This window comes from Corticium candelabrum, chromosome 13 (assembly GCF_963422355.1).
Source record: "Corticium candelabrum chromosome 13, ooCorCand1.1, whole genome shotgun sequence".
NCBI lineage: Eukaryota > Metazoa > Porifera > Homoscleromorpha > Homosclerophorida > Plakinidae > Corticium > Corticium candelabrum.
The window spans coordinates 4,068,115-4,082,562 of NC_085097.1; the positions used below are offsets into that span (position 1 = coordinate 4,068,115).

At 39.0% G+C, this 14,448-nt stretch overlaps 2 protein-coding genes across 2 annotated transcripts; one reads left to right on the plus strand and one right to left on the minus strand.

Moving 5' to 3' along the window:
* Nucleotides 1-2,171: 2,171 nt before the first annotated feature.
* Nucleotides 2,172-3,187, minus strand: LOC134189153 (ryncolin-2-like). The gene is made up of 2 exons (XM_062657393.1): nt 3,096-3,187; nt 2,172-3,030 (listed from the first exon to the last, which is right to left on the minus strand). Exon 2 carries the CDS (start codon nt 3,026-3,028, stop codon nt 2,309-2,311), a length of 720 nt encoding a protein of 239 aa, XP_062513377.1. The 5' UTR covers nt 3,029-3,030; nt 3,096-3,187; the 3' UTR covers nt 2,172-2,308.
* Nucleotides 3,188-10,043: 6,856 nt separating this feature from the next.
* On the plus strand, nt 10,044-11,428 carry LOC134189226 (uncharacterized). Its single transcript, XM_062657467.1, has 4 exons — nt 10,044-10,457; nt 10,770-10,967; nt 11,021-11,098; nt 11,180-11,428. The coding sequence occupies exons 1-4, from the start codon at nt 10,374-10,376 to the stop codon at nt 11,285-11,287; spliced, it is 468 nt and encodes a 155-aa protein (XP_062513451.1). The 5' UTR covers nt 10,044-10,373; the 3' UTR covers nt 11,288-11,428.
* Nucleotides 11,429-14,448: the final 3,020 nt, after the last annotated feature.

Sequence of the window (14,448 nt, forward strand, 5' to 3'; positions counted from 1 at the left end):
TTTGCACAACACATCAACGGGTTTGAGTTGTTTGGTGTTCTACCACACTTTTGCTTTTGATAGCAAGAACCAGCTCTAAGTAAGTACCGCCTTCTGTAGCTAAGTAGTTCATTAACGCATTCAAATGATGTTGACGTCGTTCGTTAATTTATTTTCAAAAAATTAACGAAGACATGTCGTGAAAATTTTGTTACGTATTATTTGCTTTCGTTGAACTTAGTAAAATACGGTATATATACACTAATACCGATGCCCATCATGGTAACACAAACGAAACGAAAAACAAAACTGCATGGCTGCAGTCATGAATGTGCAATTGTTACGCAAGTTTATAGATTCACGACTTAAAGACGGATATTTTCAATGCATTGAATTGTATTTACATCGGACTTCAGCACGTTAGCTATTCACTTTACCGTCGTCACACCTGCTGTTGCCAACGCCATGTTGTCCTTCTTTCTACTCTACCTGCTGGCTTTCTTCTCTACAAGTCAGGTAGTTGCCCCGAACAATGCTAGGCCACGGTTTTTAGAACTACCAGCATCGCCTAACAACTTTCGAAAATTGTATGATATCCTCAAGGCTCAAGATCAAGGCAAGTACAAACAACTATTTAACATTGGCTGAACAGGTTTGAATCAAAAGTTGGACACAACTTGTAGGTATAGATATTGAGCGCAACTATAACGGTGACAGAAAGGCATCTAAAGTTAGCGCAAATACCAACATGATTGGCGAGAACAAGAATGATATAGTTGATTACAACAGCGGTGAGATAGACTTAGGAAATAATTTCAAAATCAATCTACCGATGACGGTTCATGGAATCCCTTACTACTTTCATCCTATAGTAAGTTTTCACGCACATACGCACGCACGCACGCACGCACGCACGCACACACACACACACACACTGTTCCATTCATGCAAATCACAAAACATACAGCTTCGTGTACTGACTTCCACTTTCCAGGCTGCAGTAGGAAGAGACTATTTGCTCCAACAGCTTCGCTTTCTGCACAAAACCTTCGGATCTCGTTATCCGCAGATGCTGAAAGTCAACATATCGGAAGAAGTGCCTCTCGACAAGTATTCATCCGTCAATCTTGTTGAGGATCTGCGAGCAGTTGAAAAATCACTAGCTAAAGCGTTTCCACGCATTTGCAAATTTGTAACAATGCAAAGTTGCTTTGTATATGTTTTTTGTATTGACTTTATTTTCTCTAGATACAATCGCTGAAACGCACTTTAGTCTGTCTTACTCCAACCGACCTTCCGACTGCAAGTGTCGGACCATCTTACAAGGTGTCGATTAATATCAACCACAACCGTTCTTTATTGCACTTCACTTTGATTGATTTCCGATTTTCTATCTTAGCCAGCTACTCTGTCTCTAAAAGATCTCACTTTTCTAAAGGCGTTTGCATCGATAGTCGTTGACGCAGAGCTCAAGCTTTCACAAAGAAAGAAGACGTCACGTACAAAGTGATATAATATTTAATTAAACCTTGAAACGATGGGAGAGACTCGCTGTATAGCAGTGCCGTATTCCCGTCTTGACTATCATGTACCAGTGCATGAGTAGCACAACGCGTATGTAACGTATGTAATTGTAGTACAAAGTAGACATGTACATTACAGTGTAGTACTAGTGTGTACTGTACACGCATACTGTATGCAGAATGGTATGACATTCACCAAACATTACATTAAAATAGTTAGGGATTCCAAGGATATAACGCACGTTAGCTATCTCTATCTTCCAAACATTTAAAGAATCCAGACAGCGGTTAGTCCCATACCGTCCGGACTAGGGAGGTTTGAGTGCAGCATTAAGTTTTATTAAGTGTAAAGACGGGATCGATTTGCAATGTGTGACTGCATGCTAGCTAGGGCATGCGCATTGAGATTTCAATGGATGATGCTTGTCTATCTAGGATCGAGTCATGAGCCTAGCCTCTATGCAGTATAGGCTAGAATCTCTACAAGCAATCTAGTGTACTCATTCGATCTATTTAACGGTTTATCTTTTGTTTTAAAGTTGTAAATTGTAAACAACGGCGATAATGTTTCCTGACTTATTTAACTACATAATTGACCGACGTGCACGATGACTTTACAATTACCAAAGTCCTGTCTAATGCTAGAACATGAATACCTGTATTTCTACATGAGTATAATAATACCTAACGTATTCGAACTCTGAGTACCCCATACCAATGTTTTATATTCTCAATAATTATGCAGTCCAGACGACTCCTATAGACGATAGCTATTTCGCTAACACCAACTCATAAAGTCGACTCTACTACTGAGGCCTCATTTTGAGTTCAGCAAATTTCAAAGAGTAATAGTGTCCCTTCCATGCTTCCCAGACAACTCCCATAGCGTACTGATCTGTCTTTCCCTTCAAGTAGAGACCGTTCAAATGGGAATTATGACAATTGAAGTACCACCAAGCACTCTTGTATTTTGTAGCACAATTTTCTGGAGTGTCTTTGTCTGTCGTTGCGAAGACATATCCGGAATGAATACTGAATGAATTCCCCACATTTCCGCTGTACTTTCCAACGTACATAAGATACGACGACGCGTGTGGACCGACCGTGAAAGAGTCGTATTCTGCGTGCCTCTTTTCATTGTCAAAATCAGCGAGATCGAAACGGAGCACCTGACTTGTAGCTAGACGATGAATTTTATCCAGTCCCAGCCAGAACTCGTCATTTAACGTTCCGAATCCTCTTTTGTACTCGTCCCAGCCTCGAGTGAAGTTAACTGATCCGTCTCGTCGTCTCTGGAAGACCGTCCATCCTCCTCCGTTGGTTTTCATGTCGCACCAAACCGGGAACGAGCCCAAGCCATCGCGTGGATCGATCACGTACACCCCACTCACCGTGTGTCCGAGAATGAGAGTGTGACGACAGTTGCGGGGGATCACGTTGGCGTGGCAACAACATTGATCTGTTTGAAAAGCATTGCAACTTGAGAATAGAACAGAAACGATGACAACTGCGCTGATCAGCTTCATGTCTATAGAACCTCTCTCAACCGTGGATCACAAAGTTACGATGTCAACATCGAAGATGAAGGCTTACCTTACTAAAAGGAAACTCTAAAGAAAATGCGAGCTGCTCTCAAAATGTAGGCTTTATCGCAAGACTACGTGATGCACTGCTTTCAGGCAAACAGTCCTTTTGGTAGCGGAGAAAACGCAGGCTAGGTACGGAGCATGCGCCAGGTTATCACGTGTATCATTGGCGCTAAGTTCCACCTACACAAAATATGAATTGTTGGCGTACCTCAGTTATTTTGCCAGAAAACTACACGAAAAGTAAACGGGAATGGTAAATATATAGATCTTGAGTTTGGCAGCCCTTAAAACAGCTCTCTGAAAAGGAAATAAGATGCTAGGCGCCATTTGCATACAGACTAGACTTTTTGTTCTCACAGAAAATAAGACTAGCTGAATAAATTTCAAATGTAATTAGCGTTAGCCCTGCATCGTTTCATTAATCTACAAATAAAAACACACATGTGGAAAGTGGGGCTAAGAGAATAAATTAAATTAGAAACAAAAATTTCTGTGCCAGAGACATTTGCAAATCTGTTTATGGTGTGGCAAGCAAAGTAGTTTGTGCTTACTCATGATGGACATCAACGGTACCTTCTCCTCTCCCCCTTCCGCTCGTGAACATCTTTCTACTCTACTGTCTTGGAGAGATATGAGTAAGCAGACATGCTCCTTTCAAATATAGCGGCTAGGCGAAGTACTGTCCGTAATTGTTTACACCCAACACAGCTAATGTGTTAACATACTCATGAACATGGCAATACCGCTCTTTCGTCATTCCAGGATACTGCATCGGGCTCATGACGCATATACAAGCCACCCTGATCGCCAAAGCTGAGCACACCGGACTACCCAAATTTGTTGACAAGACAACAACAAGCAGGTGCGTGTCCGTCTACGCAGGTTTGGTCTCTCCTTGACCTTCTCCGTAGTTCTCCTTGTAGATCAATAGAGGAATGGCTGACGCTAATTACCGTTGAGTTTTATGGCGCTAGCCTCATACTCTTTGAGAGGAGAGGGTCAAGTCTGCTGGGAGAAATCGGCCTTTAGCATATCCTACTTTTGATCTCCTAAACGGCTTTGAAACACGAGATCCCTCTACAGTTACCATTCTTCTTTAGCTATCGTGTAGTTGACTGGCAAGATAACTGAGGTACGCAGGCAATTCATTTGATGTAGGCGGAGTTTAGCGCCAATAAAGATCGGCCTGGCGCATGCTCTGTACATTTAACGCAAGATTTCTCCAGTTCTAAGACAGCGACTGGCCTGAAAGTAGCGCAGTACGAAGTTTAACGATAATGCCAAAGTTTGAGATCAGGTTTTATTTCTGCTGGAGTGCTTCTTTAATGATTATAATTAAATAATTTTTTATTATAATTATTATAATAGATCGCCGTCACACTATCTTTTTACAGCTAGTACTAAACAATCAATTGTCAATGTGTTGCACCCCATTTTCAAATTAGTATTCGCTCCTGTCTATATAATGTATACAATGGTGTTGCTCGACCAACAACGAGCACGTCTAGACATGTAAAGATACCAGAAAGCTATCCACGTATCTAATAGGATCCAGTTGCAATACAGGCTTATTCGCTCTCTGTGTTGAAGAAACAAGTGTCCACAATTGGAATACGCCCACGTCCAGACTACTTACATAGTTTGTCCCGTATATTTAGACAGAGCGCTAGCAGATCTTGTGCGATTCGAGACGTAAACAGGAATCGCTCCGAAGATTAGACATTTATAATTATTGTTGCGTATATCTGACCTGTTTCTCCGTCTCTTCATTGAAGGCTACCAGAAAAGGCAGCGTTCATAACTATCACGGATCGACGCGGGGCGTGTCCACATCTATACAATTAGGAACACTTACTCTATAGTGCGGATACAACAAGACATGCAACTTCCTTTACACATTTTATTGAAAACAAAGTTTACAGCCATATACTGTTAGAATATTACAGCCGGGTTTTTTCACGGTAGAGTGTCCGTCAAACAAACTTTACTAAAACTTTACCGCGGCAATACTGTCAATGTCTAGATCAATAAATTGTCTTATAATGTAAATCCCTTAACTGTACAAATACGCTCTTAATGTTTAATTAACTACAACCATGTTTTAGTAAATTTATTAAATTATGTAAAGATAAACAATAAATATTGATTAATTTATAATTACACAATTCTTTAATCAAATTAAATTTAAATTTTTAGTACCGCACACAAGATTGTAAGAAATAAACATGTGCAACAAGCGTTTCAAATTTTTAAAATATTTAATCCAGCCGTTGTGCCTAAATTAGTTAAAATTAAATAAAACAGAAAGTGAAAATTAAATTATTTAAAGTTTTCCTTAATTGTTAGATTAAATAAAACTTTAAAAAATTATTACAGCACACGTAAAGAATGAACAAGTACAACAAACGTTTTACACTTTAAAAATATTTACTGCAACTTTTGAACCTAAATTAATTAAATTTTAGAAATAATTAAAGTTTGTCAAATATAAGTAGATAAAATACTGCATGCGTACATGGAAATAATAATTAAGACGCATCAAGCGATTTACTTTCAAGGTATGTATAATCCACTCTTTATGCATAAGTTAATTAAAATAAAATAAAGTTAAACATTAAAATACAACTAATTAAAAATTTGTCGAAATTTAGAAATTAAATTAAATTGAAAGCGTTTAGTACCGCATGTGTACGTGTAACTATTACATATGTGCATCAAACGTTTCACATTTTAGAAATATTTTATCAAACCTTTGTACCTGAATTCAATAAAAATAACTGAAATGCGGTAAATTACGTTAATTGAATTAATTTAAACCTGTTTAGTACCAAACGTGTATACGTGTAGTACTAAACATGTGGCATCAAACGTTTCACATTTTAAGAATAATTTATCCAACTTTGTACCTAAATTAACTAAAATTTAATAAAAGCTAAAACAGAAAATTAATTATTTAAATCTTAGCCTAACTTAAGTATATTAAATTAAATTAAAATTGTTAGTATCGCATGCGTACAAGTAAATACAAATATTAACAGGCGTATCAAACGCTTCATTTTTTAATAATAGTTAATATAAACTTTTTGCATACATATTAAAATTAATAAATCTAAAAATTGAAATTAAACTTATTTTTTAATTTTCTAAATTAAGTAGATTAAATTAAATTAAAAACTTTAGCACCTCACATGTAAATAATACACATGTGCATTAAAAGTTTTGTATTAATAATTTATTATTCCAATTTTTGTGCCTAAATTAAATAAATAAAATTAAAATCTAAATACTAAAAATAATAATAATTAAAATTTGCTTAAATTAATTGGATGGAATTAAATTAGGAAATGTTTGTACTTCACGCGTACAGGCAAATACCAATATTGTACATCAAAAGTTTTACACTATAAAATCAATTTAATTTGTAGTTACTAAATTTGTTTGTCAATATATTAGACTGAGATTTCTGCCAGACTTTGTTGCACTGCAAATTTCGAGAGCAGCTGCTGTCTGCCCTTTCATTTTGTGTTTATCGAAACCGCACATGTTGCCTAATAATTTGGCAAACCGATTTGATTTCAAAGAATTCGAGAACAAAGTGGCAATGATTTCTATCTCAAAAAATCCAGAATTTCTATTGTTACGTAACTTTGCAGGTAACTTCTACTTTCGCTATTAATCAATGCATGCCATGAAGAGCGTGTATATCAGCCGTCTCTAAGGCTACTCGCTTCACTGTCATCACACATCAGGTGGTGTCCACCAAGTTGTCGTTCTTTCAACTCTGCCTGCTCGTTTTCCTTTCCATAAGCCAGGCGGCCGTCGCTGGTGTCAGCAGAAAGGCACGTTTCAACGGCTTTACGTTTGGCAATAAGAACAAATTTTAAGCAAACATAAAGCCAGGATTTACCAGCATTGCAGGCAACTCAAACTTTCGTCTTGGAGACAACACAATCGTCAACGCTGGAGGCAAAGTCAATTATATGTCGAAAAACTGAAACGCTGGCGTAGACTTGAATCACAAATTTAGAGACAGTAATGTAGGTATTGGAGCCAACTACAACAGTGCAAGGAAAGGAGTAAATTTTGGCGCTAAGGCAAACTTTCATAAGAACATAAATGCGGAAGTAGGTTACAACAGAACTAACAAAGGTGTAAGAGCCAATTTCGGGATCAACTTTCCAAAGACGTTTCCATGAACATTCAAGTACGCTCACCTTACTAGAGTAAGAATTGACGCTCGCCTGCACGTGGGACACACTGACGGACGCACACCCGCACGCACGCTGCGGCACAGACACACAGACACAGATACTGACTCCAACACACACACACACACACACACACACACACACACACACACACACACACACACACACACACACACACACACACACACACACACACACACACACACACACACACACCTTTCTTGAGACCCGGTCCACTGGTACTGTATACAGCAATGATAACGTTGTCTACAACAATATCCCCGAGACAAACGCCAGAAGAAAAAATAAAATGAATGACTGTCAAAATGACGTAAGTGCCACCTTACATGCAGAAATAGAAATGAGTGTGACGTACAAGGTTTCCTTGCCTGTAGAAGGATCTCCCACGCTCTCATGTAGATGTTTTGTTACTTAATTAATGAAAAGCATGATTAATATTTTGTATTGTTGTGTTTGTGTGCGTGTGTTTGTACATGTATGTTCAAATTTGATAAACAGTCATCTAATATATTTTCAAATTTGAACACACACACACACACACACACACACACACACACGCACACACACACACACACACACACACACACACACACACACACATTTTGAACCTTGATTCCACCATACCCACTATGGGTTTTGGCAACGCAGCGTAATAGCGCTTCTCCAAGTAGCACGATCATCAGCATCACGCAGACTGATATGTAATGATCTGAGGTCTCATGTGACAACATCTATCCATCTCTGTTTAGGCCCATGTGTTGGTCTTGTTGCATTACTAAGTCTGCTGCGAAGTAGTTGTTTTGGGGACGATTTTCATTCATGCGTAGCAGATGGCCCAGCCATTGCAACCGCTGTTTCTGTATTATCATAACACACTCTCTCTCAAACACACACTCACACACACACACACTCACACACACACACACACACACACACACACACACACACACACACACACACACACACACACAAACACAAACACACATTTGTCGGTTTGTAAACTGAATTTTTTGATAAGCCTGCTGTGGAAAGACAAATTCTTCTCAGACAGCTGTACTTTTTGCACGAAACCGTCGGATCTCGTTACCCAGAAATGCTAGCAAGATTTGCCTCACGATCAATACTCTTACGTTAATCTGATTGAAGATCTTCACTGTATCGAAAAGTCACTAGGAGAAGCGTTCCGCGTATTTGCAAATTCGTAAATGATAGCAAAAGTTGTGTATTCCTAGTTGTTGCGTTGCATTACATATTGTATGTATAGATGCAATTGCTAATAAGCACTCCACCCTGTGTTCCATCCACCGACTCACCAACAGCAAGAGTCCGACCCTCTAGCAAGGTATATCTGTTGCTATTGCACGCGATCTTTGTTTGTTTCACTTCAATTGATCGATTGCCATTCTTTTCTGTATTATAGCCAGCTACTTTGTCTGCACAAGATCTAACCGTTCTGAAGGCGTTTGCAGCAATGGTCGTCTACGCAGATCTACAGCTGAAGCTTGCACAAGCAGAGAAGATGCCAGCTCACGTGATGTCTAAGCTTTGAGTGACGAACATGAGAGGCAGTAGTTGGTGACGAAACCGCGTAACTGCATAGTGCACGTTTAGAGGCTGCTGTTGAGCTTTTGTGTTTGTGCACCAAAGAGTGAAAACACGATTTCGATCTTCATTACTTTCGAATTCAGCATATTAACAATATTATCTCGTAAAAGTATCAAACGCGTTGTTTTGCGTTTGGCATATAATAATTAATTAATTAATTTTAAATATGTTAATTAACCGCTGTTGCAGTTTCCGTTTAGTCCAACCATGTGATCAAATGGCTGGTTTGGCCGGACCATATTTTACAAATTTTCTTCCGCCAGTTGAATACTGCGCCAAACTTTCAGTCAAAGGTATACGTAATTAATTAACTAACATATTTATATTAGATTATCTTGAGCCAATTGCTAATTACACTACCCTGCATGAGACAGTGGAATCTAGAAGTATATTGCGTAGCCACAACAGACGTAATAGTTAGAAAGCGAGCAATTATTTAAAAGTCCGTTGTGCAATAAATAGCATGCAGTATGCTGGGAGAAAGCCCTTGGAACCACCCTCTTAGCACGCGTTAGACAGGACCATGCCAAAATGCTTTCTTCGGGTCTGATGACTGCTGATAAATTCTTTCTGCACGTGAAGCACTGTGATGTTTAATGCGCCTTTTATCCACGCTTATTCAATGCGTTATTCAACCACTTAGCGATTAACTCAATGGCTAGTAGCCACATAGAGTAGGGCTTAGCCGGTCGAATAGGGAAAAATATTTTGGAAATTTTCACGACATTTAAATGTTGTACGGAAGACATAAAACTGTTTTTTTCCGAGGACAATTTATCGTCGCTGTCTTAAAATCTTGTTATAGACTCTGGAGAGTTGCTTGTGTTTTCACTCCAAATTTTTGCATTATAAAAATGTATCGATAACAGGTTGCTCTTGTCTCTGGTTTGATCGCCAACACTGAAACAGTTGCCCAATAATTTTACAATCTTATCAAAAGGAACTGGCGTCAAAATCCAATTTCACTAAACCCGCAAGTCTGTGTTATGCAATTGTAGCTCACATGCTGATTGGTTCATTTTCGTTATGTTTTAATATCTTCTATCGTGTGTATTAGATATCAGCCGTTTTCACGTTAGCCATTCACTTCAGTGTCGCCATGCACACCAGCGCCATGTTGCTCTTCTTCCAACTCGTTTTCCTCTCTACTACGTCCAGCCAAGCCGTCTTCATTTTTGGCATAAATCCAAGCTTTCCGGCCTCTACCTTTGGAGCAAACTATAATGGTGGCATCCGCTTACAATCTAGAGACAATACCAACTCCAATTTGCGAGGAAAGTATACAACTACATCTCTATTTAACTTTTTGGCAAGACTTCATAAGGGTTTAACATCACGTATTTGAAACTACATATTCTTTAGGTATTGGAACAATCTTTAACAGAGCCACAAATAGACATGAAGTTGGCGCGAATGCTAACGGTAACAACAGTCCTAGAGTTAATTACATGAATGACAACAGCAAGCAAGGCAACACGGAGATCTATTTTCGACGGCCATTTTCAGAAATACCAAACTACGTTCATCGTGAAGTAGACAATTATATGTTTACATGACGTTTGCACATGTACACACGCACACAGACGCACACAGACGCACACAGACCCACACACACACACACACACACACACACACACACACACACACACACACACACACACACACACACACACACACACACACACACACAAACAAACACACACACACACACACACACACACACACACAAACAAACAAACACACACACACACACACACACACACACACACACACACACACTCACCAAATGTGTTACACGCATATCACAACGTACGCTGTTTTGGTGAAACGTGTTTACTTCTCAGGCTGCTTTGGGAAGATACGCCCTACTCCACGATCTGCGCTATTTGCAAAAAACCGTTGGATCTCGTCACCCAGAAATGTTGAAAGTCAACATATCAGAAGAATCACCGCTCGGCAAATATTCCACTGCCAATCTGATTGAAGATCTGCGTGCAATTGAGAAATCGCTAGCACAAGCTTTTCCGCGTATTTGCAAATTCGTAAACAATTGCAAAGTTGTTCATTATAGTCGTGTTGACATCAGTTTGTGTAGATACAATTGCTGACAAGCACTACACCTCCTTTTTCTCTAACCGACTTTCCAACGGCAAGCGTCAGCCCCTCCAACAAAGTGATAATCATAATAGGCCACAACCGTTCTCTATTACTCTTACATTGACCTTAATTGATTGATTGTTTGTTGCTACTGTAGCCTCTAGCTTTTTCTAGACAAGATCTAACTGTTCTGAAGGCGTTTGCAGCAAAGGTCGTCTACACAAAGCTGACACTTTCACAAGGAGAAAGGACGCCAACTGCATGAACTAACCCTAAGCTCAGACCTTGAAACGGTAGTTTTATGCTTGGTTGACGTAGCTGCATAATTGTCGTGTGTCTTTCCGGTAAATCTGTTGTTTACTTGAATGCTTGCTTGCATAACAAAGAGTGCAATACAATACAGTGTGGATGCACGATTGCCTCGGATTCCTAACATGCACTGTCGATATCAATGTCGTTTTAGTATATCAATAATACAATGTTGTTTACAGCATTCTGTAACATGCACAAAGAAGCCTTGGTCAAATATGGTTCATAGAACGTACGCTACCGTAGGATTTGGCTTATGTTTGGTAGAGAATTCAAACTTTCAAGTAGGGTGTGTAAAAAATTTGGATAGCAGTTTAATCGTTGATAATGCAACATACTCTAACCGTATACATAATTTGCTTGTTTTGATGACAGCTGGGAATAATATTCGACCTCCACGTGACTTGTTCAAGCGCAGTGGCTGGCTTGCTGTGCATGTTTAGCCCAGTCCACACAAACAAAGTTGTCGATCACTTAATTAATTAATCACTCTTGCAGTCGACGTTTTTCCATCTATCTCTCTAGCCTTGATTACACCTCAGCAACGTTGCCATAATTTCAAGGAAAAGAATCTCGACTTGTACATAAACTAGAACCGCTGCCTAGTGATAACACAAACAAAAGCAAAACGGGCATGCGCCGTCGATCCATATTTTATGCCTTGAATCGCATGTATATCACGTGAGCTATTTGCCTCATTGTCGTCACATCTGCTGGAGTCAACACCAATTTGTCTTTCTTCCAACTCGATCTGCTCGTTTCCTTCTCTACAATCTAGGTTGTCCTCACAAACGATGCAAAGACACGATTTCCACGGTTACCTCCAATCTTTCTCAACCATATTAGAGATGACATTAATTTTAACCTCAACGCTAGAGGTAGAGACTCGAAATTGCTTGATTTAAATTACAAAGTGGGAAATAATATGTAGAAATTGCAGCAAACAATACCAGTGCCACGAAGAATTTCAAAGATGGCGAAATGACAAACTTTGGCAACAGCAAGAATGATGGAGTTGATTATCACAGCGCTGACAAAGGTGTGAGAGGCAATTTCGGAAACAACTTCAGACACCAATATTAGTCAGCAACGGTCACTAGCTGGCCACCTCTCTGCAAAAATCCTGGATAAACCCACACATTTGTACAACACATGATCTGTTTTGAGTTGTTTGGTGTACTAGACTTTAGCACTGTTGCTTTTCATAGTAAGAACCAGCTCTAAGTAAGTACCGTATTTTGTAGCTAAGTGGTTAGTTAACGCATTCAAATTATGATGACGCCGTTTGTTAATTTATTTACAAACAATTAAGGAAGATGTTGTGAAAATTTTGGTACACATTTGCTTTCGTTGAACTTCGTAAAATACGGTATCTATACACTAAAACTGATGCCCATCATGGTAACACAAACGAAACGAGAAACAAAACTGCATGGCTGCAGTCTTGAATGTGCATTTTTTACGCAAGTTTATAGATTTACGACTTAAAGACGGATGTTTCAATGCATTGAATCGTATTTACATCGTACTTCAGCACTTTAGCTATTCACTTTACCGTCGTCACTCCTGTTGGTGCCAACGCCATGGTGTCCTTCTTTCTATTCTACCTGCTGGCCTTATTCTCTACAAGTCAGGTATTTGTCACGAACAATGCTAAGCCACAGTTTTCAGAACTACCAGCATCGCCCACCAACTTTCGAAAATTGTATGATATTCTCAAGGCTCAAGATCAAGGCAAGTACAAACAACTATTTAACATTGGCTGAACAGGTTTGAATCAAAAGTTGGACACAACTTGTAGGTATAGATATTGAACGCAACCATAACGGTGCCATAAAGAAATTTAAAGTTAGCGCAAATACCAACATTGACGAGAACAACAATGATATAGTTGATTAGAACAACGGTGAAATAGACTTATGAAGTAATTTCAAAATCAACCTACCGAGGACGTTTGCAGGAACACTTTACTACTCTTACCCTATAGTAGCTATTCACTTACGCACGATCGTACACACACACACACACACACACACACACACACACACACACACACACACACAAACACAAACACACACACACACACACACACACACACACACACACATACACACACACAAACACACACACGCGCGCACACACACACACACACACACACGCACGCACACACACACACACACACACACACACACACACAAACACACGCACACACTCACAAACACACACACACACACACACACACACACACACACACACACACACACACACACACACACGCAGATTACAAAGCATGCAGTTTCGTGTACTGACCTCACTTTCTAGAATGCAGTAGGAAGAGACTATATGCACAAACATCTACACTTTCTACACGAAACTGTCGGATTCAGTCACCCAGAGATGTTGAAAGTCAACATATCGAAAGAATCCATTAAGATCTGAGGGCAGTCGAAAAATTATTAGCAAAAGCGTTCCCAAGTATTTGCAAATAAATACAAAGTTGCTTTGTACAGTAGCCGTTTCATTGTATTACCATTATTTTATCTAGAAGGAATGTCTGACACGCACTCCACCCTGTCTTACTGCAACCGACCTTCCGACTGCAAGCGTCGTAACCTCTAGCAAGATAACGGTTGTTATCAGCCACAATCGTATTTTGTTCCACTTCACTTAGCAAATTTTCTATTTTCTAAACAGCTACCCTGTCTCTACAGGATCTAACTTTTTTTAAAGGTGTTTGCATCGACAGTCGTTGACGCAAAGCTCAAGTTCTCACAAAGAAAGAAGACTTTGCATAGAAATTAATATGTAAGCCTTGTAACGATGAGAGAAATTGCATAGCCGTGGCTTAATCAGGAAAAAATTTGAAGGTTTAAAATAAATATAAATTTGATTAAATAAATATAAATTTGTTTAAAATTTACATTATTTTGATTAAAATTAATTTCAATTTTATCAACTTGCACGCTACAGTCCATATATTATAGATATACTAGTAACATATAAAATAGTAATTAATGTTGCGAATAGCAACTTTGATTATGACGTTGTGTTTGTATGTTGTCTACGCCTTGAGACTGTACCGCCATAATATTCTGAAACATAATTCATATCAACTAG

What these genes read in the sequence shown, in the direction of transcription:
- LOC134189226 (XM_062657467.1), top strand. Translation starts at nt 10,374, where the DNA reads ATGAATGACAACAGCAAGCAAGGCAACACGGAGATCTATTTTCGACGG. An exon ending in CAAACTACGTTCATCGTGAA is followed by an intron (nt 10,458 to 10,769) that starts GTAGACAATTAT and finishes TTTACTTCTCAG; the next exon opens with GCTGCTTTGGGAAGATACGC. An exon ending in GCGTCAGCCCCTCCAACAAA is followed by an intron (nt 11,099 to 11,179) that starts GTGATAATCATA and finishes TTGCTACTGTAG; the next exon opens with CCTCTAGCTTTTTCTAGACA.
- LOC134189153 (XM_062657393.1), bottom strand. Translation starts at nt 3,028, where the DNA reads ATGAAGCTGATCAGCGCAGTTGTCATCGTTTCTGTTCTATTCTCAAGT.